General features: G+C 40.4%; 1 protein-coding gene across 1 annotated transcript in view; it reads right to left on the bottom strand.

Annotated features, from left to right (window-relative positions):
• Positions 1–22,870, bottom strand: part of KREMEN1 (kringle containing transmembrane protein 1) — a 30,836-nt gene extending 7,966 nt beyond the window's left edge. The window contains exons 1-8 of the mRNA XM_032128282.1: positions 22,348–22,870; positions 12,363–12,525; positions 9,382–9,473; positions 4,614–4,738; positions 4,019–4,172; positions 2,224–2,556; positions 1,475–1,633; positions 500–584 (exon numbers count right to left, since the gene is read on the bottom strand). Of these exons, the coding sequence (XP_031984173.1) occupies positions 500–584; positions 1,475–1,633; positions 2,224–2,556; positions 4,019–4,172; positions 4,614–4,738; positions 9,382–9,473; positions 12,363–12,525; positions 22,348–22,426 (1,190 nt within the window). The 5' untranslated portion in view covers positions 22,427–22,870. The remainder of the gene's footprint in view (positions 1–499; positions 585–1,474; positions 1,634–2,223; positions 2,557–4,018; positions 4,173–4,613; positions 4,739–9,381; positions 9,474–12,362; positions 12,526–22,347) is intronic.
• Between the last annotated feature and the right edge of the window lie 851 nt (positions 22,871–23,721).

Genomic DNA, 23,721 nt, shown 5'->3' with positions numbered 1-23,721 from the left:
CTACAGACTGTAGTTGGTTTTGTTATTATAGTTGCTATTAATACAAATTAATTTCCTTGTAAATTGTTTGTGCTATGTAAATACAATATTCAGCATTTTGATTTGCTGATAATTCACCATCATTTCATTCAATGAGTGTCCATCTAGAGGACACAAAATTTATTTGGTATGAGTGTAGAGGTCTTCATTTTTTCCCTGCAAAGTATTATCATAATTTGACCTCACCAAATCTGGATGTCTGATAACATTTTCCTCTTTCCTTCTTCTTCCTAAAGTACAAATCTTGTCAAATCAAGAGTAGAAGAGATATTCTAGCAGCAGATGCTATCCTAACTGACTGGAAAGTTAACAAATGTGCTTATTTAGGATCTTTTATGAGGATACAAATATGTAATAACTGACTTGGTTTTGAATACAGCCAGCTGGACTATCAGGAGGCCCAGGTTTGGTTCAGAGCTGAGGTCTTGGTTCTCTGTGGTTGGTTTTGCTCCACACTCACCTCATGGTAATGTGCAGAAGTATCTTTGCTATTATGGCTGTAACACTTAGGATGAGCAGTGCTGTCAGACTATATATTGTCCACTCTGCAAAAGAGAAGAGGGGAAGCTCTCAGTACATTCATTTATTTACAGTTTTTACAGTAAGACTATTGCACAAAAGAAACAAACAGCCTCCTGATGCTTATTCAGATCTGTAATTCGATGATGCTCTAAACCTAAGAGTATTTTGTGCAGACTGGCAGGAACTGTACAACTTTTAGAACTGTTTTTTTCCCTTGCAGGACACCTCCCTAAAAAGACAGCTTCAGGACTGTGGCCATGTCCACAGTGGCATGGAGGCCCAGCTTCAATGATACATAGAAGCAGATGCCCAGGGTGGTTTAACAATAGGCGAGACTAACCGTGATATTCACCAAGAGTGCATTTCCAGCCTTCAATTATTTACAGCTCAGTAATTGCCTGAATTAAGTGATGTCCTGAAGGTGAGTTCTAGACACATGACAGTGCTCAGTGACACCTCCCCTGCACCCATTAACTTGTCTAGTCCTCTTTGTATTATTGATGAAGATTTTGTTAATTGGGGCAACAGGGATGCATCCAGCATTCAAGCTATTCTAGACTCCACAAAAGTACAAAAGTTTGCTCTTTTTTCAGCAACTTGTGCCCTTCTGTGGTATGCAGTGGTCACTGAAGCTGATTTCAGTAAGGAGGCTGCTCTGACTTACATTTTTTGATGTACTTTCATTCTCAAGAACTCACCATCCTCACACTATTTCTGACTTAGGCTGACAAGTGTTTTGAAATGTAATGAGAGAATCCCAGTCAGTGCTAATTAGACTACATGAAAATTCATCTGCTAGTAAGATGCACAGTGGATCTGCTAAATGTGGAGGAGGCAGCAAAGGAAATAGTGACTCCAGATTTTCCTTTGGCAAATTGATTTTTCCTCTTTCCACATTTTATTGTATCATTACCAGGCATGGAGCTAGTTGGATGGCTTGGGCTGGTTGTGATGACATAGAGTATCTTTGATGACCGGGCTGCATTGATGCTGAGATTTGCTTGTTCATTTATCCTCTCTGAAAGGGTGTGATTCACTGGGATCTTGTTTTGATGCACATTGTCCTTCACAGCTGAAAACACGAGAGTATGATTACAGTAACAATTTCTTAGCAGGTCTAATTGGACTTTATTTTGTGCTTGTAAACAGACATGTTACTCTCTGGTTTACTTAAGAGAACTCAAACAATCAAATTATATCTGATTCCAGGAAAAGCCTGTACTTCACCAGGTTGGGGTCCTCAGAATTTTTCTGGAAGCTGATTGTTCATCCTAACAGTAGGTACAACTCAAGGACCAGAACATTTTCTCTTGATGACTTTAGATTGGAGAGGAATAGACGGTTGGAAGGAGCCAAGATGAACCAACATGCAGATGGATTACTGGTTTTCTGTTTGTCATTTTCCAATCTGTTTTAACAGGAAGGTATAGAACTGAATTTTTGAAAATCTGTATTTTGCTGTTTATAGCGTAGCTGACTGGAGCGTTCTAAACTGAGGGAAATTTTGGCAAAGCTTTCACCCACTGAGTAGTGGCAACAAGAGAAATGAAACACCTGTTAGATCAGAGCTAAAATATTTGCTCTTTAGTTGCCACTTCAGAAATCTCCAGTGTAAACTAAGTGCTTCACTGAAAGGTAGAATCAGCAAAGGTAGCCTCTTACCTCTATATCTGATAGCAAATCCCTGGGCTTGATTGATGTCATCTGAGAAAAAGTACAAAATGACAAAATCCAAAGAGATGTTAAAGGTGTGGGGAGGCCGATTCTTGCCATTAAAACGAGCTAGAACATGATAGGTGTAACCATCCAGCAATTCCACCATATCTGTAGCATCTTTGATTTCAAAAAGGACAAAGCTGAAGTGAATTTGAGATGCTCCTGGAACTTGTATGGTCCAATAACAGACTTTGCCTGTGCCATATGTGTCAGGAAAATCTGGAGAATAGATCACAGCTGTAGCAGAAGTGTAATTCCCTCCACAGGCACCAATAAGGGCTGTGAAAACAAGAGGAAAGGGAGAAAAACGGAAAGAAAGAAAAAAAAAAAGAGGCAATACATTAGTTTTGCAAAGTTTTAGCACCCTGTAGATTCTAATACTTAAATGTGACTTAAAGGTACAGACTTGCTAGGCCAGCAGGATGCATTGTCTCTGCAGCTGCTCTTTCCCTCCCACAGCACTGGGAGCACAGCCTTTGATGCCTTTGCTTGGAATACTCTCCTTATGCCTCATTACTCTGACACCTATGCATCCATCTTGCACACTGCAGCTATCCCTTGTCCTTGTGTGTAACCATGTCCCCTTTCGTGCATCCCTGCAGAAATGGGATCAAAGATAAATCACTGATTCAGGGTCTTCTGCTCCATCCCTGTAAGGCAGGCAGGCAGGCAAGTGGATTAGTGACCATTAACTCTCACTGCTTAATTACTGACATTCCTTCACAGCTGTATGAAATTGAAAAAAAATCTTCACAGAGCAGGTGAAGTTGAAAGGAACCCTGAAGATTGTCTAGTGATATCCCTCTTCTGAAAGTAGGAGACAGTATCTGTTGTGTTTTGAATCTCCAAGGATGGAGACTCTTCAGCCTCTCTGTTCCAGTGTCTGTTCCACTCTGTTCCAGTGTCACCCTCACCATAAAAAAAAAAAAAAAATTCTGTATGTTTAAATGGATTTTCCTGTATTTGTTTGTGCCTGTTGCCTCTTGTCTGTTCACTAGATAGCACTGAGAAGAGGATGGCTTCATTTTTACACTCTCCCATCAGTCAGCTTTACAAACTGAAAAGGTTCCTCCCTAGACCTTCTTTTATCAAGGCTAAACAATCCAAGATCTCTCAGTCTCTCCTGTAATACCTTAGTCACCTCTGTGGCCATATAGATGTGCTTTCCAAGCATCCTGTCTTTTGATCTTGCCCAAGTAATATTTGACCTTACCTTCGCTAAGTAACTTGAAAAAGATACTTTTACAAAGTCTGAAGAAAAGATTTGTTGCTACTTTTTGTGTAAGAAACAATTTACATGCAAGTGAATTGTTGTATTCCTTGGTAACTGTCCAGATTCCCAGTGCAAACTTAAATACAGTGAATCCAGAGAGCCACTCAAATGCCACCAACTGACAATGCATATCCAGACATGCACATACAGTTTTTTACTCTCTAGTAAGATCAATTCTTAGGGAGTCTTTCTGTGACATGCTGCTTCTGATAGCTGACTTAGTACCACTTGTGAGGAAAGTGAGAGAACCTCTGGAGCACGAGCAAGCGTCATTTCTTGGAAGAGCTATTTCACATTATTAATGGATGAGAATTTAATGCAGAAATGGAAAGCAGCTTTATTTTATACTGAATTGAGGTGTTTTGCTGTTTTGTGTGCAACAGTTCTCATTGTTTTTGAGTCTTCCCTAATTTGCTGAACATGTGAGGCCTCTCCTTTGGGAAAAACTGAGCCTGCTTCAATACTTACTGTCAAAAAGAATGACTCTGCCATCCCCACCGCAAGGCTGAGTATGGTCTCCAAAGCAAACACTGTTGCATTCCGTACTGGCTGCCTCCCCGTATCTCCAGTAGTCAGGATTATTTCCACAAAAACAAGCATAACCTGATTCCATGCCTGCAAACTTTGACAACAAAGATGCATAAGGAAGGGAGGAATAGTATTTGAAGGAGTGACAGCGAGAGGTTGTTTGAGCAAGAAAGCTGGCAGAAGATTACGTGTGTTTTGGAGAAGTATGGTTAGTCAGAGGAACCACCACAGGCTATTTTTGTTTGGGCTGTTAGGATGCTACTTAAGACTAGGGAGAAAGATGGAATGGAGGGCACCCTGACACTCACAACTGCAGTAAGCAACCATATTTTCTCCTGGCATTATTCATTAGTCATTTGTCCAGATTCCTCTGGATGCAGAGACAAGGCTGGATCTCTCGGAGTGGAAGTGCAACCTTAGCCCTCCCAAAGGTTAAAAAAAAAGTGGGGAAGAGGAGAAATATGATAGAGAGCTTTAGGCATGTTGCCATTTTTGTCTTTGAAAATATTTTGTAAAGGTACATCAAAGAAATCACCTTAAATTGTTGGCTTCGGCAGGAGCTAATGCATGTTTGGATCGTCAGTTTATTGGAGGTCTCGCTGGTGCCAGTCAAAGGTGGTGGCTCTCCATGGTCCTTGTAACACCCCAGATTTCCTGGCACTGGCAAGAGTAACACACAACAGTCATTCTAAAGGTGTGCCTGTAAACATCCAAGACACAGGCCCTTTATGCACTACCTGATTACTAAGCAGCTCTCTCTATGTTCTGGTCTGGATTTTGCAGTATGGGAAGCGTTACTCTTTGTTATTCATTCTCTGTATGATTCTTGTCAGATTTTCCAAACACACCCAGGGATGGGTGATGGGGCAAAAGAGTATTGTATGTTCTCAGCAATATTCCTGTAAGACTCTCTAGCTGCTTTCAGTAAGCTGCAGTAAAATAAGTGAGATAAATACCTTGTTCATTTCTTCAGACAGAGGCAATTAAAAAACCCCAAGGCATTAAGTGGGTTCAGGGGGGATTGGTTGGTTTTTTTTTTTTACTATTGGCATGCATATTCTGAAAATGTAAATTAAACAATGTGATTTCTGATCTTCCACACAATGACATTCTGGAAGTTTTCAAACCAGGATATTCGAAGAAGGGAACCTAAACTGTTTTAGGATGGAGTTTGGCAAGTTTTATGGGAGGGACTATATACTTACATAAGGGAATTTCCTAATATTTAAAACTTGAATTCTGATACGAATCTGAAGTATCTTACAAAGAGATTAAAAATGAGCAGTATTACTTTCACACCCCCCCCAATCTATTTACATTAACATGATGTTTCAAGGCTCCTTGGTCACTATGGGAGATCAGAGTTTTCCCCCTTCAGTGCATAATTTGTTCTCTGCTTTGTTTTTTTTTTGGTTTTGCACTTTTCTTCAAAGCACTGGAATTTAGCCATGACCACCCCATGGAGAGGATGTGGAGTACAATACAGTGCTGTGGTAATGGCATAAAATTATCCCTTGGCCACTTGTCATATCTGCTCACATACTTGAAATTAAATCTGTTACTAGCTCTATGTTAAGATAAGTTTTATCCCTGTTCTAGATTGACAAGGATTCTTTTTGTCCACCTAACTGCCACAGCTCTGTATGACATGATGTGGTCAGAGACCTGTATGAGTGTTTTATTTATGCAGTCACTGGTTATTACAGTACTCAGTAAACTTATTATAAATAATGACATAACGTTGCTTCAAATATTGTCCATAAATTAATTTTGTTTTCTAAGAATACAATTTCAATTATAAATACTTGCATGGAGTTATGGCTTTGATATGCCCTGCAGCAACATTCATGTAAGTACTGAGACTTCAAGTTACAGCCTGATTTAACATACCTTTGGAAATCCCCATTTGCAGCCCCACCCCAGCTGAGTACAGCTGGGCAGATAACTCTGAGAGAGCTCATTCTTTTTTGTATTGTGCATGATTTCGCTGCCCTGAAAAAGCTTCCTACTTATCCAACCTAGCTCATTTTCCTAAGAGACCTGGGATTTTGATTTTTTTTTTTTTTAAAGGAGCTTTATTAGTGAGACCTTTCAACCTTGGCTCCAGAGGATTAGTACTTCAGTATGTTCTATGCTAAGAAACCTGACTGAGTAATTTGAAAACTTCTTAAATTTTGTAACTAAATCAAGCGTACATCCTAAGACTAATTAGTCTCTTTGGTGTCCCAGCAATATTTTAACCTTCTTTGCTCTTAATATTTAGCCTGCTAAGGAAACTTGGCAAAAAACGAGGTAGTCAATGTTCTGCAATTACTGTTCATGCTCACCAGTGATGTTTTACACTTTCTTCACCCATTTGTATCTATTTGTCCTCTTGGCTTAAAAGGTCATCTCTTTTGCACAAGCATATTATTTTTCTTTTAAGCACCATCTGACTAAATGAGGGCCTGGCAAACACCATAGCTTCCGCATTTTACACGTTAAGGCACATATTAAATGTATTAAAATATGGAATTAAATCATTTTGAGCTCAAAACCATGTTCCAGCTATGCTCATCTAGCTGTCTTTGAAGAGCCTCCTAGCCTTTTGCAATGGCAGTATGCACAAATTGTTTGAGCTGTCCTTGTTCCTCTATTCCATACAGCTCTGTGTAACTTACCTAGCCCTGCCATTTAACACTTCATCGATAGTTCAGTCAAATTTACTACATTACACACATGCACACTGGAAATACGATTCCAGTAATGAAATCTGTTTATGGGGAGAGAGTCATGTGAGTCATAAACATGAAGATGTAATTAAGTGGTATAGCAAGCCTTTCTTTCTTTCACATTTTGGGAGTGTAAGTTGTTATTTCCTTTGAACTTCAACCTAACCTCATTAACAGGGAGACCAAAAAAGTCAGGAATAGCTGCAACATTGCAAACAAACCATCTGAAGCATTCAGTTCTGAATCCTCCATGTGAGACACACATGTTCTCTCAGGACTCGGAGCTGCTGTTTTGCCTTTTATTTTGTTTATGTCCATTCCAGTCTGCTTGGCAGACACTAAGAAGAAGAGAGGAAGAAAAGGGAAGACTAAGCTCCTCCTGGAGTAACTACCACTGTCTTCTGTGATTCTGCTCACACACCTTCATCTAACACTGCTAAATTCTGTCCAGCCTGTTTACATAGGCAGAATGTCAGAACACATTTCTGACTGAAGCATGTAGTGTTATGTATAAACATTAGGGAATGAGACACACGATACAATCATGTCAATTCATCACCATAATGAAAAATCCTTAACTGTAGATTCTTAATTATTGTTACGATGAATCATTGCATGCAAATCTCTCTAGGCAATCAAGATGCTGCATGTTCTTGGCATTGCCATGGTATTATGTGGGCATAGTTAATAGGTAACTTATGCTCCAGATACTTTTCTAGCAGTAAATATCATTAAGGAAAAGAAGCTTATTTAGGAAATTTTTTCTCTGAAAATTTTCAAGTAGGATTTTTTTACACAATTGCTTTCTTGTTCCATCACGAAACTCAAGTTTTTTATTGTGCACTTCACAAGATAGTTTTGATGGTCTTATGACTTAGCATCATGCTTACTGAAAACAGAAAGTCTGGTGAAGAATAAAAGATTTTTTTACTTACAGAGTTTCATAAACCATGAGGTTTGTATTAAGATTTGGATGGGCTTGCAATGTACAGTTTGCTCTAAATTGCTGCAATTCCTTTTTCTAGTATCAAGTTTCAGTGCAATGCTTGAAGCAGCTGCTACTGGTCAAAAGGACATTTTGTAAATGTAAGTCTGGATTATCTGTGCAAGTAAGTGTCCAAGTTTAAATCCTCTGCTCCCCACCACAGAGAAAACGAGCAAGGCTGGTTTTAAAAGGATCCTTTGTGTAGAACAAATGGAGTGGAGAGAATTTGCCTTTCAGCTTTTTTCCTGGTGCCATATCCAGATAATTTGTTAACATTTGTGGTCTTTATAAAGAAAATGCAAATTCTTTCATTTTAGACCAAGTTAAATTTCTTAATTAGGAGGGTCAGGTTTCTTAAATCGTGCCTGGTATATCAGAAAACTAAGAGTAAGATGTCCTCTGAACAATGAATATCAGAGTGTTGAATGATTTTGTGTTCATTAAATTAGACCTCTTAATCTGTATTTAAGTCTAGGTAAAAGGCATCTGTCTTACGGTCACGCTTATGTATTTGTTTGCCTAGCTTGAACATGGGAATCACATTAAAAAAAAAACCACCAAGCAACAAAACTTTGAACAAAGTAAAAAAAAAAAAATCACTTTAGATCCATTTTTATTGTCTGGTTTGGTTTTCTTAACTTCAAGTAAGAAATATACTTCTTCCAATAGAATGTGTGCCTATGCATGGACACCTGCTCTGGTGCTTAGCAGTGAAGACCTAAAGTTATGCCTTAGAAACAGAGGGTAATTGCACAGAAGAAGTTAGGAAAGCAAGTGAAGACATTAATGATTAGACTTACTAAAATGTGTAGCTACAGTTGCTTGTTAGCATGCAAAACTAGAATGTCTTAATATTTAGGTGTACTTTAAAGAATGTGATTCGGGAAAGAAAATTTTGGAACATACTGACACAAATCATGACATTGTGGACACAGTAAAAAATAGAATACATTAAAAATATTAAATTCTGGAAAGAAGCTTCATGTGAGTAGCTTGTGAATTATGTGATTTTAAAAAAATCAGTCCAGGTTGTGGTTTCACAGCAATGCTAAGTATCTGCACCTGCCAGAGACAGAATTCTAGCCCAGAGTTCCCATATACCACAGAGACACCTCTTCCCTATGTCCTCTCATATTGTCTTTTGTTTCCTCCAAGCAATTCTCTGTATGGTGCACTATATACACTAAACTAATGTAATTCATTTTACGAGCTAATTGCAATGGATGGACATGTTTATACCTCATAAAAACGTTCCTTTCCTTTTTTGTCCTCTAGATTTAAATAAATTAATGATATATCTCTATGGATTCAAAGAACTAGCAGTACTTCCTAAGTTTTGTGTGATTCCCTGTCACACAGTATGATTTGTAAATAATATAATCCAGTAATTCTGAGGTAAGATGAAAAGGACAGCAGTGGAGGACCAATTCAGTAAGCTTGTCATTAGCTCTAAAAAACCTGTGTAAAATATAGCTTAGTCTGCAACTGAAAATAAGCTGTTTTGCCTTATCCTGGCTTCTGTTTGGAAATCACTATCCACTGTTGTATAACTGCCAATCTCTATTCAACTGAGACACAGGCCTAAAAAAATTGCATGGTGCTCTTACTTCGGCAGGATGGAATCTCACAGTATTTCCAATATATTCCATCTTCATGTTCTGCAATATAGCACCATGGGCTGACATCCCCATCAGGGTTTCTGAAAGAGAAAATCAGTGAGCAAAATTCAATCTTTTTTCAAAAACCACACAAAAAAAATCAATCTTATAAACCTTCAACAGCATCACTATTTTTGCTCTAATACCTCCCATTGACTATTTACCAAGAAAAAGGCAAAGTTTTGTGTTATCAGGAAGTTCAGATAGCTTTGGTTATGACACTATTCATCAAGCATAAGATGCTAGTACTGTCTAAAATGTAGCTTTTTTTTATTCTAAGTTTAAAAGGTGCAGAGCTATTTCTGGTCAGTATTGACAGGGAAGAAGATTTTCTGTCCCACATCCTGTGTACGGGTTCCGTAGACTCATAAACTCGATTTTTTGCCTTGGTACAAAATAGTCCAGACTCCAACTTTCTGTTATATGTGGTGATAAAAACAGTGAGCTGATAAAGTCTTCTGGGAAAGAGTTATTTTCTTTCTCTTCAATAAAACTGACTAAATCCATTCCAGTGATTTCTCTATATTGATGGTTAATTCCTTATGTGTCCATGATAATGATGATCACTATTTTTATAGTTATTTGCTGTTGAACAGCATCACTTAAAAATGCACACCTAATTAGTCATTAGGTTATTTAAAGATTTTTCTGTGTACACTTTGAAAAGCTATTCATGTTGTAAAGATCTATTTAAGAGAATAAATTGTTCGTTTGGACAGTCAGGATGAAATATGACCTTTTCTTTTAACTAGGACCAGTTACAATCTTTTTATCACATACTTTGGCACGAATTCTATTAATGACACAGCCCTACTGAAGTGTCAGTTCAGCTGCGTGTTGTCATTTACACGTATTAACAACTCTTTTGTGGGAGATCCAATTTTAGAAATTCTGTGGATGGTTTTTTGGTCAAATAACAGACTGCTGAAAATAACTGGTGAGTTGAGTTCAGTTTAGATTACTAAAATGTTGCTAGTTAGGTTTTCAGACAGATTAGTAGAGGTAGTGGACAGTGAAAGTCTAAGACTAGCTATGCTAGGAATTTAGGTGTAATGCAAGAGCTTCCAGTAGCTAAAAAAAGTAGAAGACTAAAACCAAGTAAAGCTTGTACTTGAACTAACCCATTTTCCCTTGTTTCCAGAGTTACAGGAATTTTTGCGTTTACATCTTCATGACAGAAACCGTATGTCTGGAATTGAATCATGATAATGGCACTCTACACATAAATGCCTTAAAAATGCGAGGAAATTGTAGAGAAACATGATGAATGTCTTCAGGAATCTTTGTCTTGAACCTCAGAAGCACACACAGTTAGAAAACAACTCTCTGTCTTTCAGAATCTCCAAAAATTTCAGTCTTCATAATTTTGTTATGGTTGAAATGAGTGGAACGTTACGAGGCATTTCCATCGTAACAGGGTGTCTTGAAGTAAACAAAGTATTCCAAGTAAGGACCACCCATGGAGAGGTAGCATGCTTCTGATTAATACTTCAAGTGTAAAATTAGATTATTCAAATGCTGTTCCTAAAATCAAATCTCAAAGCAATGTATTATGCCTTAAAAAAGCCTTGTGAGGTATGTGCTGCCTGAGAGAAGGGAAGATCAAGTTGTCCATTGTCATCAAACAGATGAATGTCAGAGAAAGAGCTAAAACAGCTGTATCACAGGCCTCGACAACATTTGCATGCTAAAGATATACTCTGGCATTGTTAGTCACTTTCCAAGCTTTCTTTCAAGAGAATGTGAAGTTAAAAGTCATCCATTAGTTAGGACTGTCATTCCATACACCTGTCAGAATATTCCTAGGCCAAGTGATACAGCGTAAGGAAGAAAATGCCTAACCTTCCAGTCAAACTCAGCCTCAACGAGGATAATCCAACACCTAGCAGAATGAGGTAAAAAAGCTCTATTTGGTAATCAAGTAATTTCTCATGTTTACATATCAGATTATAGGCTTCTTGCTCCTTGTAACACCAAGTTCTCATCTGCTAGGTAAAGCAAGTCTCAAGTGTTTTTTGAGTATCTGGATAAACATTCAGTTTTTTACATGTTTTTGCACAGCTTGAACACATTTTGCTTTGTACTAACCAAAATATTAGCCGGAATGACTTCCAAAAGTAAGATCCTGTATATACAGTCTGTCTAAAATATTGCCACACAGCAACAATCAAAATTACATTCTTAATTCTGCTATTTGTATCAGAGAGAATTCAGTGGCCACTGTATTTTAAATAGCTCTGTATCAGTATGCCTACTGAGACATGGAGCTGAAAAAAAGCCTGCAGAGCCCAGACATCTCTGAACTTAAGTTCTGATTTGGCTCCTAAATTGTGAAGTTCTTATTTAAGTTTTGTTCTGAGTTCTATCCATAGTTATAGAGGACTTCTCTAGAAGGCAAGGAAACAGAAGTGCATCTGCTGTGGTTTAATCTGGTATTGTAACCCCTGACAGATGAGCTTCTGAATTCAAATAACTACTCTAACTCACTTAGAATTTTTAGTGACTACAGAACTTTCATTAGAACAAAACTTGGAAACAGAGTGTGTAACAGAACCAGGCTTGTGTGGGAGGATAAAAATCATAAAGAGACTCCTCCAGACACTTGCTGCACTGCTGTACTTCTGATTTGGATCATTTTTTTATCTCCACCTTTTCATTTAAGTAATCTATAGTCTTTCTCTGTCATGCCAACTTCCAGATTGGACACATTATAAAGGACAGTGCTGAAAAAATGTGGGAGCTGGGTTGAAAAAGTTATTCTACTAATGGTGCTCATAGATCCAGGGTACTAATTCCAGGATAAACCAAAAAGTGTTAGACACAGTTCTGACATTCTTCACTGCATGACAGGAAGTTTCATGATTTTCTTCCAACTGCTTAAAGTAACACTGGGTATACAGGCAATGTTAAAGCAATGTGGTATTTCTTACCTGCAGTAGTTATGCTCTCCAAGCCCTCCCTCCCCATTGGGATATTTCACAGTATTATAAGGATGCTCAAAGGTCTCATTCCAAAAAAGACAAGGTTTCCCTGCATATTGGGAGGTCTGGTTCTGAGTGCCACGATAGTCGGCCCCGTTTGCTGTATAGCATTCTGGGAAGAAAGAGAAATGAAAAAAAGAAAGAATATATGTAGGTTTAGTGTTTGTTCTTCCCTCACCCTCCACCCCATCTCCAATAGACCATGTTCCCTGCATTGTTTAGGCAGCTAAAGATGCTGGCTAGGATTTAAGATTTCTCTCAGTCAAACCTCTATTCAAGAGATTATGATGTCATTACTTTAATAAACAATGTATGAGACAGGTCTGAAGAGAGGTTTACACAATTAACATGCATTTTCTGAATAAGCATAATACTTTTTTTACTGTTTTTCCTATGTTTTACTCATTAGCACAACTCTGTAACTTGTTAATTTTCCAAAAATGAAATTATATGATATTACCAGTCTGCTACTTATCAGCATATTAAACAAAATCTCATGCTACTTCAGCTAAAGTTCTGACTCGATAAAGTGAAAGACTTCATAGGCACGGATCTTACCAACATTTACATTCTGATTTAGAAAAATTCTTAGGGATTGAATTGCCTTAGAAAGGGACCTCCTTCAGTACAGTATAGTCATGATTTGCTACTAAAGCATTTATGCTTTCAAATTAAAAAGTCTGTATCAGTATTCTTCTGCCTCACTCACATTTTATCCCACTTATGTTTGTTTTCTTAGCTTCCTAATACTCAGCAAGTTAGAAATCAAAGTAGAGAATGATTTCTCTAGTTACTAAATACATTAGTCCCTTCTCTGCTGAACTACAAATTTCATGCTGCCTGGTTTTGCTGGGTCTTGTTAATCATAGAATCATAGAATGGTCTGGGCTGAAAGGGACCTGAAGGATCATCTGGTTCCGACCGCCCTGCCATGGGCATGGACACGTTCACTGGACATCTTCTGATCAAATAAATATTCAAATGCATGAACAATTTTCCTTTTGCTGAAATTGCAAAACAGTTTTGATTAAATTATGCAATGTGAGTGTGACAAAGCATGGGAACATGTTGCCCAGCAAGGCTGTAGAATCTCCATCCTTGGAGATATTCAAAAGCCACCTGGGCACGGTTCTGGACAACCTGCTTTAGGTGACCGTGCCTGAGCACAGCAGTTGGACAAGACGACCTCCAGAGGTCACTTTGATCTCAACCATTCTGTGATTATCTTCCAGAAACAGTCATTATAATTAGTGTACCATAAATAAGTCCATCCTGTTTATAATTGATACTTGCTAACATTTATCATCCTTGCATTTATTTAAGAATAGGGTTAAAATATAACAGTCTGTGACAGAATTAAAACCGCTGTGTTACGCTGCTGTAAACATTTATTTGTACTGGACAGCGTTACTGAGGAAATTCACAAATGCTTTCTGCTAACTACAGGCTGTGAAACCTCCTGTTTCATCTGATAGCATTCTCTGTAGAAACCATGTTAGAGCTGCAGAGACGTTCTACTGCCCTGAGGGAGTGGGAGAGTGCTCTGAAGTATGTGCTGATCTCAGGTGTCCCTCATGAGATCTACCTTACAAAACAAGTCTAGAAAGACCTGTGTGGCTGCAGCTGGAAGAGGAAAAAAAAAACCCACCCACATCTTAATCCTGATATTCAGAGTACACCGTTTTTGTATTTAGAACTACTGTAGAAGAAGGAAAAATGTATTATTAAAACCATGCCTCTGAAATTAGTTTAGTCTGGGCTCCCAAATATCAGAATGGTACAATTATAATAATTATTTCAGAGTTCTGTTACACAGCAGATGAAAGACAATGGTTTTGTGCTTTCACTGTGCATTTTCATGCCTAGGCAAGTTTGGATTTCTATTAAATGAAATTTTGTTGCTGAAGGCACACAGAAGAGGTGTCTGCACAGCCACTAATGTATTCTGCTATCATCCCTGGACAGAAAGCTATATAATTTAACCAAAACAAGCTTCAGGTCAATACTCCTCCTTACTGTAATTTACCTGACTGCCTTAGCAATACAGATGGGCTGCATACATTTGCCTAAAAATGCAAATCTGAGTTTCCAGTATTCAGGCCACCACAGATATTTGTGTAAACATGAAAAAAAACCACTTTAAGGTCACAACTGTGTTGCAACTTTCTTCAATACCTCTTTTGCTTTGCAGTTAACATAAAAGCTTTTGTAGGTTATAGCTGAAAATACAAGCAGATGAATTTAGCAGAAAAGGGAGAAAAATGTAATCAAAATAGATAAACAAAATAATATGCAGTATAAAGAATTTGTGAGAAGTGATAAACACATCCAGAAAAGATATCTACATTAGCTTTGTGCTACTACTTTTTTTTTTGCTTCTCACTCCTAAATGAGAAGCAATATATACTTCCATCTACTCAGAAATGCAAGGAATGCTACAATACCTGAATTTAGTCTGGCACACAAACTAAACTGAAGTTAACTTCAGTCCATTTTAGGATCAGCTAAGACTGGCCCATGCTTTAACTTGCAGTAGCAACTGACTTACATTTTCATGTCAGCTTTTTTTAACTGATTTTCTTCAAACTTCACTGCACTTTAAGAACAAAAGGAAGAGTCAGATGTCTCTTCATTCCTCTTAGCTGCAGCTTTTTGCTCCCAAGACAATAGGTAGCTGTATCACTGCCTCCTGTGTTCCTTTACACTATCAAGAGATTTGGTGGAAATGTGCCAGCTGAGTTGTAACAAAGCTCCCCTGGCTTAGATGTGGATGTGGAAAGGGGAGGCAGTGAGATACCAAGCAAAATCATTGATTATCCCTGAAACACTGAAGTGAAAACTTTTAAGTCATGGAATTTAGCAGCTGTTATCAAATGAAATACAAAACCTTTTGTGCTACAGGGAATGTGGATTTTGTTAAGGATTAGTAATAGTTTTGCCATAGCATGGGAGTGCAATCTTTTCAAATAAATATTGGCATTTTATAAAATCAGGTCAGTTGTCCTTGCTACGCTCCCTCCTGGCTTCTTGTGCACCTGCTCACTGGCTAAGCATGGGAAACTGAGAAGTCCTTGATTTAGAGTAAGCCCTACTTGGCAACAACTAAAAAATCAGTGTGTTATCAACATTATTCTCACACTAAATACAAAACACAGCACTGTACCAGGTACTAAGAAGAAAATTATACCAGCTGAAACCAGGACGCAACCCTACAGTCTTTGACCTTGAGCAGTCAGTTCTGGGATCTGCTGAGATATATTTTGTACAGTTTTCTGTAAAATTCCTAGTAGCATAGTTACAGATGTCAGCATATTCAGTATCTTGGCAGTAAACAACTCAATTCTTCCGTTTATCACAGGCAGTGATTTCATCATATTTTGCTGCATGACAGCCAAGACACTACCTTAGTGATTTCACCATTAAATTAATACTCCCAATGTGCTGAAGGTGCATGTTTCATCTGCAGAAAGGCCACTGTCCTCTCTATTTTAAATGCAAGTCCTAAGAGATTCTGGAGAACAGGAGGTTAGAACTTCCACCCTACTTTTCATCTTACACCACTAGTGCAATAATTCTGTGAAAAGACGAGCTTAAAAAAAAGGTCACCTAGATTTGTCTGCACAAAACTAATTCATATTGAGGTCACCTAAATTAAACAGTCAGAACAGACTGGACTGAACACTATCGGTAAAACTCTTTGGTTTACTCAAATCACCTGATTTCTCTTTGGTAGCTTATGTAGAAGGGAGGGGGAAAAGAGTAAATCAACCAGCAACAACCACCTCCCTACGTTGTGGCACCCACTGGATCCAACTGCCTTGTGCTGACTGATACTTCTACGATACTTTAGGCTATGAAGCCCTTCACTTGGAGTGTAAAATCAGAACAGTGACTCAAGAAAATTAATACCAGTTCTATGAATTTCAGCAAGCCTTATTCCTTAAAGTTTTGTAAGACTATGGTAAACTATGACAGAACTCACACTGTATCCAGGTCCTCTCCCAGTGGCAAAGACAGCAAGGGAAGAACAGACACCTTGTGGACACTACAGCTGACAGCCTCCAAAAAGGCATCAGGATGCCACTGTGCTTGGCAGATGTGCCACGTGGTTTTTGTTCATGCACGCAAGGCTCAAACTATCCTGTCAGCCATAAACCTCTATTAAAACACTGGGGTTTCAGAGAGAACATGAAGAAAGAAAGCTGTGACCACTCATATCTACAAGTGTGTGACCTCATAGTTCTAAGATCTTAGTCAGCTGGGTTTCAGACATAGTCTGATGTAGAGGCTTATGTCAAATCTGTGATTAGAATCAGTGTCCATGATGATTTCACTCAATTAACTGCTTAATGACCCTGCTGCTTCTACTGTTTCACGGGGATGTCCGTAAACAGAATTAATCAGAGATAATTAATCAGAGAACCTTTGCAGTGGTTCTAGTACGAAAGGTTCCAACAGGTGCTGTTCAGGCTAATGTTTATGAGCCTTCGTGAGAAAACATGGACAGCAGTTTGTTGTCAGGGCTGCTTTGTTTTCAACACATCAGGTGCCATGGTTGATGAAAAGTAACTTTTCAAAATGAATGCCGAGACTACATAAGTATGTATTGAGTGACAACTGCCAGAACAAAAAAGCAGAAAACAAGACTAGGGATGTTGTCCCCTATAAGCGAATACTCAGTGTGTGATACAGGTTCACAATTAGTTTTATTAGAGCCAGATCAACATTTGGAAGATCAAACAGCAGCTGTTGTAGGAATTCTTTCCATCTGTGTCGGTTTCTTCTTCAATGTAGGGACCTTACAGTGATCATTTTCCTTTGTTACTTTGGGACTGCATGGCTGCCTGCACTCCACATGGGCGCCACTTTAGGATCATTTGAAAAATTAAGGTAGTGCAGACTGTAATAGCCTGACTTTTTTACTTATGATAAATCACTGACATTTGAGTCTGCACTGGCTTCCAATGATTTTCTCAAAGACATCTATCTAGAGACACTACAAATTGCAGACTGAAGGGATGGAGGTTTCAGGGTGTTTTAAATGACTTAGAGGACTTTCCAAGTTTGAGGCCTGTACACAGCTTTTGAGACTGAAAATTCAGAATGACAAACTTCTTCCTATTCCACTGGAGAGAAAAAAAAAAAGAAACCACTTTGTTTGCTTAATGTTTTGGAAGCTACTTAGAGCACTGAGTAGTGTCCAGAGAGACTGACAACAATTATCAACCTGAAACTAGCCTACCCAAGCCAGAAATTATCCTACCACCTACTGCCCAACAAAAAGCAAGGTTTTCTTTTAAAGATCTGTAGATTAATGAAAGATAAATGAAAATGGCTGCTATTTAAATCTTGGGTTTCATTACAGCAGTGTAATTAAATGTTCTGTAAGGTTGGACCAAAAATTAAAGGTTCCTTGAATTTACATGGTATAACTGCCTGCTCAGTTTTCATTTGTTTTTCCTACAGCCTTTTAGAAAAGTCAGGAAAATGCTTAAGCAGAATATAAGGGTATGAAACCAAGGGTGCCAGGTCCGATAATGACTCAGTGTGGGTTGCTTGATGCATGTGCTTGCACAGTATTCTAAGAATAGTTTTAAGTCATTTCCATTCTACCTAAACTGTTCTAGTTCTTGCTGGAGATTGTAATTTAAGCACTCCTCCTTAAATGAAAGCACTGTATCTAGGTGCAGATGGCAACAGTTACAGGCACTAACCAGATGCTGCAGTCTCTAATTTGATTGAAAGGGTATAATTAGACAGCAGAAACACTTCAATGAGAAAGTAACGCACAGAGGAAAGGACAGAAACCACTGAACTGATGCCAAGATACCCCGGCAGTAACAGAGGCAGGGGCCCACGGATGGAAGGGGCAAAACACCACATCACCTTCTTCAAATGAGAACATTTTTGTTTCCCTAGAGATGTGAATAGGGATTCTATTATCATAGGTTGCCACAGTTCTTCATGTGGGAACACTGATTAAAACCAGAAGAAGCTTCAGGAGATGAAAGACACAAATATGGCTTCTGTGGTCATTATTAAAAATATTTTTAGCATTGCAATGGTTTTCTTTGAAGATGCAGTTTTATCGACTGAACCAAAAGTTAATTTGCATACTATCATACGAGTGGGCAGGAAAAAAAATCTCATTCTGTATTATGTTATGATGCAAAATAAATGCTTTTGGGAAGTATAAGGCTGATTTAGATCTACCCAAGTAAAAAAGTAGTGTACTATTTTTACATTTCAATACTTTTCTATTCCAATTCATACTAATACAATACAAGCACTCATCAAAACTATCAGGCTTCTGTGCCTGTGCTGTGTAACAGTAAAACCCCCCCACAACAGAACAGTTGATACAAGCCAAAGAAAAGCCATCACAAAAGAATTATCTTTGTTCAAAATTGCAATTTTCAAAATTGCCAGAAAACAACTCCCCATTTGTTAAATCAGACAGGTATGTTTTGATGTGATGCTATGTGAGAGCACTTGGTTAGCTGATCATTCTTCCTTTACAATGCAGGGGAACTCCACATGCTTAAAATTTGTATCTTGCTCATTCTACATATCCATGCAAACGCACACTCAGACATATAATTTCTGAAAGTCCTCAAATGCAATCATTTTCGCTGGTCAGAATTAGAGACTTAATTAGCATTGGTCCAAGCCAGAGAGTAGCCACAGTGAATATTTGATTATATTTGATTTATGCCACCTGAGATTTGATCAAACCTTGACTGAACCATCTGTCTGTCTTGTAAAAATGTACATTCCTGGAAATGTACAGACATGCAGAGTTGATACTTGTGTTCCCTGGCAGTGTGTGAGCTGTCATATATGTGAACTTGCTACCCTTGTGAAATTTTGACTCTCATTGTCCAGCTAATCACTTTTCATTACTTTTTTTTTTTTTTAAATCTGACTGGCCAGACCTTTTCTGGAATATGTTGGAAGCAGGCAAGTTAGGTTATGAGCACAAGAGGCAGTTCCCATTATTTCTAAATCCTTTAAAGTATTCATTCTGTCCCTTTTTTCTTTTTATTTGTACAATACAAACATGCTATATTAGCCAGAGTTTTGCAGCTGCTGGCTGGTCCTCAGCCACAAGATGCAAACACACTTGCTTGTCTTGTGATTCTTTATCACTGGAAGTAAGAATGTGTGATGTGGCCCCATAAGAATTTCTGTTCCTTAATACACCCATTTGTTTTCTTTCTTTGTGAAGTTTTAAAACTGTTGTTCCCTTGTCAAGTGCGGCAGACTGAATCCCTTTGGCAATTTTATCAGGATGCCCCATAGCCACTGTGTGGATGAAGGGAGTGGTCAATTGCACAACCATTATGGTGTGATATGACAAAACTGAAAATTTTGCAGCTGGCAGCATGTAATCCCTGCCTCCCTCCCACTTCTTTGGCTCCATCCTACTTAAATACATTCACATAACTCTGGATTTTGAGTTATGCTCTATGCATGTACAAGCATGATATGCTGAAATGTCTGACTATTTCATCCCCTATCTGCCTAGTTAGAAAGAAGAAAAAAAAAAATTGCTTTTTCAAGTATTTCCATGACGCTTGCTTATGGCATATCAAGTAGAACTGCTTCTCTGAATCACCAAGGCACAGGCAGAATAAGATGACAAGCGATACAAGGTTTGTAAGAGAAGGCTGGAATAACAGCTCAGAGAAAAGACTCAGCTGGGAAAAAAAACAAGGACATGGTGACTCAGTATTGCTAAATGGAAAGAAAACAGAGAAAGGAAAAAGATTGAAAATCATATACATTTCTGATGAGGAAATTAAATGAATGCTATAAATACAGAAACTAGAAATTATAACTTTTTGCACTGAGTATATAAAACAACATTTGTTCACCAAAACTAACATTTGCTGAAGGCATTTCCATTTCTTTGGCCTTGTAACACAAAACTCAGCAAATTCAATCAGTCTTTTAATGGTAGGTAATCTATTCACAGATCTCTTACTTCTGATTCACTTGAGAAATTATGTATGGCTGAATGTTTGAATGCACAAATGTCAAGGTCTGAATGCAGAAATGTCAGTGTTTGAATTAACAGAAACTGTTAGACGTCACATGGTGAAGCAGAATCATTCTGTGAAAAGTAGCATAGTAGTATGTGCAAAAATGGTTAATTCACTTTCATTTCTGACAACTGGAGTAATTTTTCATATTGTAATTCCAGAAGTTTCTCTCCTATCTTAGCAAATGATGGTGACGCAGTCTTTATTTCGACTGCACTTCACAAAAAGCTTATTAAGACATACATTAGAAAAACAAAATAGGAATAGGCATTAAAAACATACCATATGACAAAATGCCTTCCAAAAACAGTAGTAATGTTTGTCATTTCACAATTCTGCTAGTTTCAAGTGCAACCTGACACAGCTGATGCCATTTAAATTCTGTGGCATTAAGGGTCAAGATGAAGATCCCGATGTATACCTTGTGCAGATTAGGAACTCTGCAGATCCTGTACATGCCATACAAAGAACAGGTTGTTGTTGAAATGCAGATTTGCACTGTTTCCAGGTTCTTTAGCAGAAGACACATAGGTGGCAGTACTTTCTAGATCCATTCTCCTTTGCTACACCTTCATTCAGGGGCAATATATAATTGTCTCTATAATCCACTCCCTTCTTCCCCTGCCCCAGCTGCTTGTGCTCAGGCATTTCTGTCCCCTTTAACAGCCAAACATTCACACTGGGCCACATCCTCCACTTGCTGTCACGCAGCCCTCTGTGAGAGATACGGTTACACATGGAGTGTTCTTTCCACAGTTCTGCTCTGAAACCTTACAAGCAAACATTCTTCAACCTAAGCACAGCAAGGAGTATCCACTGTGTGCACCAAACACGTCCTAATGGTACTGGGAACAGACTGTTAGACATGGTCCCTCTCTAGGCAGCTCTCTAAATGCTTATCTGAAAATACTCTCAAGTTTTACTTCTGAGAAGTAAAGTCTGCCAGAACTTTTCCTTGTAAAAGGTTTTTTATTCCCTGAAAAAGTCTATGTAAGTCTTTTCCATATCTAATTAGGTACATCTACAAAAACTTGATGAGCAAGTATGTGTTCAAAAAGAAGCGGAGCAAATTCTACTTGGTAAGAAGTAACAGCAATTAAGAATACACAAAACGTATCCAGAAGGACCACACATCTGATGGCTGTGACACTGTGATCATCTGGAACTGCCACTTCAGACCTTGCAAAGTATGGCCAATGTTTACCAGAGGAGAACCATAGTACTTGAAATCATTAGTAACAACTAAAATGAGGACAAAAGCGTGCAGAGAAATTTTAAGTGAAAAATCACCTTAGGAAGTGAAGCTTCAGGCTTCCCAGACTCTTTGGCTGAACGAGAACCTAAATGGTCAGAGGAGTCCAGGCTTGGCTGAGAGCTGGAGCAGCCCACTGCGGACAGGCAGGATGGCCACCCTTCAAGCTCTGGCTCTGCTGCCAGAGTTTTCTTTCCCAGTGACACAAACAATCGCACGCCCCTCTCCCTTTACAAGCCTCCATTCCACAGATCTAGCTATCGAACCACTTTTATAGAGAAACGTGCTGCTCTTCTTTCTCTTACATCATGCTTTCGCACAGTTTCCGAGCTCCCAGTTCAGCAAGCACAGAGAGAGCCTCAAATGCCCACGAACTCCACGCAAAAACACCCGCAGCGTGTTTGCACGAGCAGCTTCGAGCCCGGCACCGCTCTGGCGAGCAGGAAGGGATGTCGTCGCGACCTCGAAGAGGCGCTGCCGGGCGGCAGAGCCCTTCCGCGGGAGGCTGCGCGCCAGCTGCGGCTCTGCGGAGCTCGGGGAGAGGCTGCCCGGCTCCCTCGCCGCTCAGCCCTGCGAGGAGCCCGGGGAGCAGCCCCAGACGCGCCTCCCTCCCGGCTCCCCGCGGAGCGTCACTCACCGGAGAGAACGGGCTCGCGGCAGCAGCTCAGCGCCAGCCCGGAGAAGGCCAGGACGGCGGCGAGGGCGGGAGGCTCCATAGGCAGCGGCCGCCGGGCCGCACCGCGCTCGCAGGCGGCAGCCCCGGCGCTCCGGGGGTGGCAGACGGCCGGGAAGAGCGCAAAGTGCGGGAAGCGGAGGCCCTACAGCATGTGTCCTGTAAGTGCGCCCCGGCGAGGTGCCGAGTGGCAGATGAGGGATCCTATTACCAGCCATGTGACAGGAAAGGATAGAGACCGACATCCCAACCTGCTGCAGCGCGGGACCGCAGAACTGCCGCTTCCACTTCTGACACCGACAGGTTCGGGCTGACGGCGTTCGCCCCGGGGCAGCGCTTCGGCCCCGCGGAGCCCTCCTCGCAGGCCGGGACGCCTTGACACACACACACACACACACACACACACACACACACACACACACACACGTACACATACACATACACACACAAACACACACAAACTCCTCCATCGCAGCAGCGACCCACGTCTCGCTCTCGTCACTCCCCTCGTACCCAGTGTCCCGCTGCGGGCGCGGAAGAGGTCGGGCGAGAGCCCGCCAGCCCCGTGGCCTAGCGCGGCCGGCCGCTGCCCCTGCCCCGCGCACGCCCTCCGCCCGCTGGGTTCCCCTGGGGTGCCAGAGCCGATGGGAGTGCGCAGGTGCAGCTCGGCTCTCCTGTTCTGCAGCCGCGAAGGCACGGACGGACATGGCACGGGAAGAGAACGCTGCGGACTTTCTGAGGGACGCGGGCATGAGCGGCTCCGCGGGCGGCGAGGTGCCAGCGCCGCACGGTGCGATTTGGGGCGTCATTCTGAAAGTGAAAAGGCACTTTTCAGTGACAGAAGTGACCGGGCGGTGCAGCCATGCCGAGGGAGCGCTGACAGAAAGCAGCGCGGGCGCTGAACCCCTCGTGTCCCCCGTAGGCCGCGTCCCGAGGCGGGCGGAGCTGCGGCCGCTGCCCCGGCCCCGGGTCGCAGGGACAGGCACGGAGACAGGCACAGAGACAGGCACAGAGACAGGCACAGAGTCCCAGAGACAGGCACAGAGGCACAAAGACAGGCACACAGCGCCCACCCTTCCCAGAGACCCGAGGCATTCGCGGGCGGGCACGGACACGGGGACGTGAGGGACACCCCCGCACACACACACCCAGCGCGACAAACACACAGCAGCCAGGAACACAAACACAGGCTCCGGAACCTAAAGAGAAGGAGCAGCGTTGCTTTCTGAGAACGCACGTGCAGAAAGATAGGGTTTCTGGTTTGTTTTGGTTTTGGTTGTGGGTTGGTTTTTTTTTTTTCATCTACCTGAAGATGGACAAAGTGTCAAGGTGGTGATG

The sequence above is a fragment of the Corvus moneduloides genome, chromosome 18, assembly GCF_009650955.1.
Source record: "Corvus moneduloides isolate bCorMon1 chromosome 18, bCorMon1.pri, whole genome shotgun sequence".
Lineage (NCBI taxonomy): Eukaryota > Metazoa > Chordata > Aves > Passeriformes > Corvidae > Corvus > Corvus moneduloides.
This window is presented reverse-complemented; position numbering and strand designations above follow the sequence as displayed.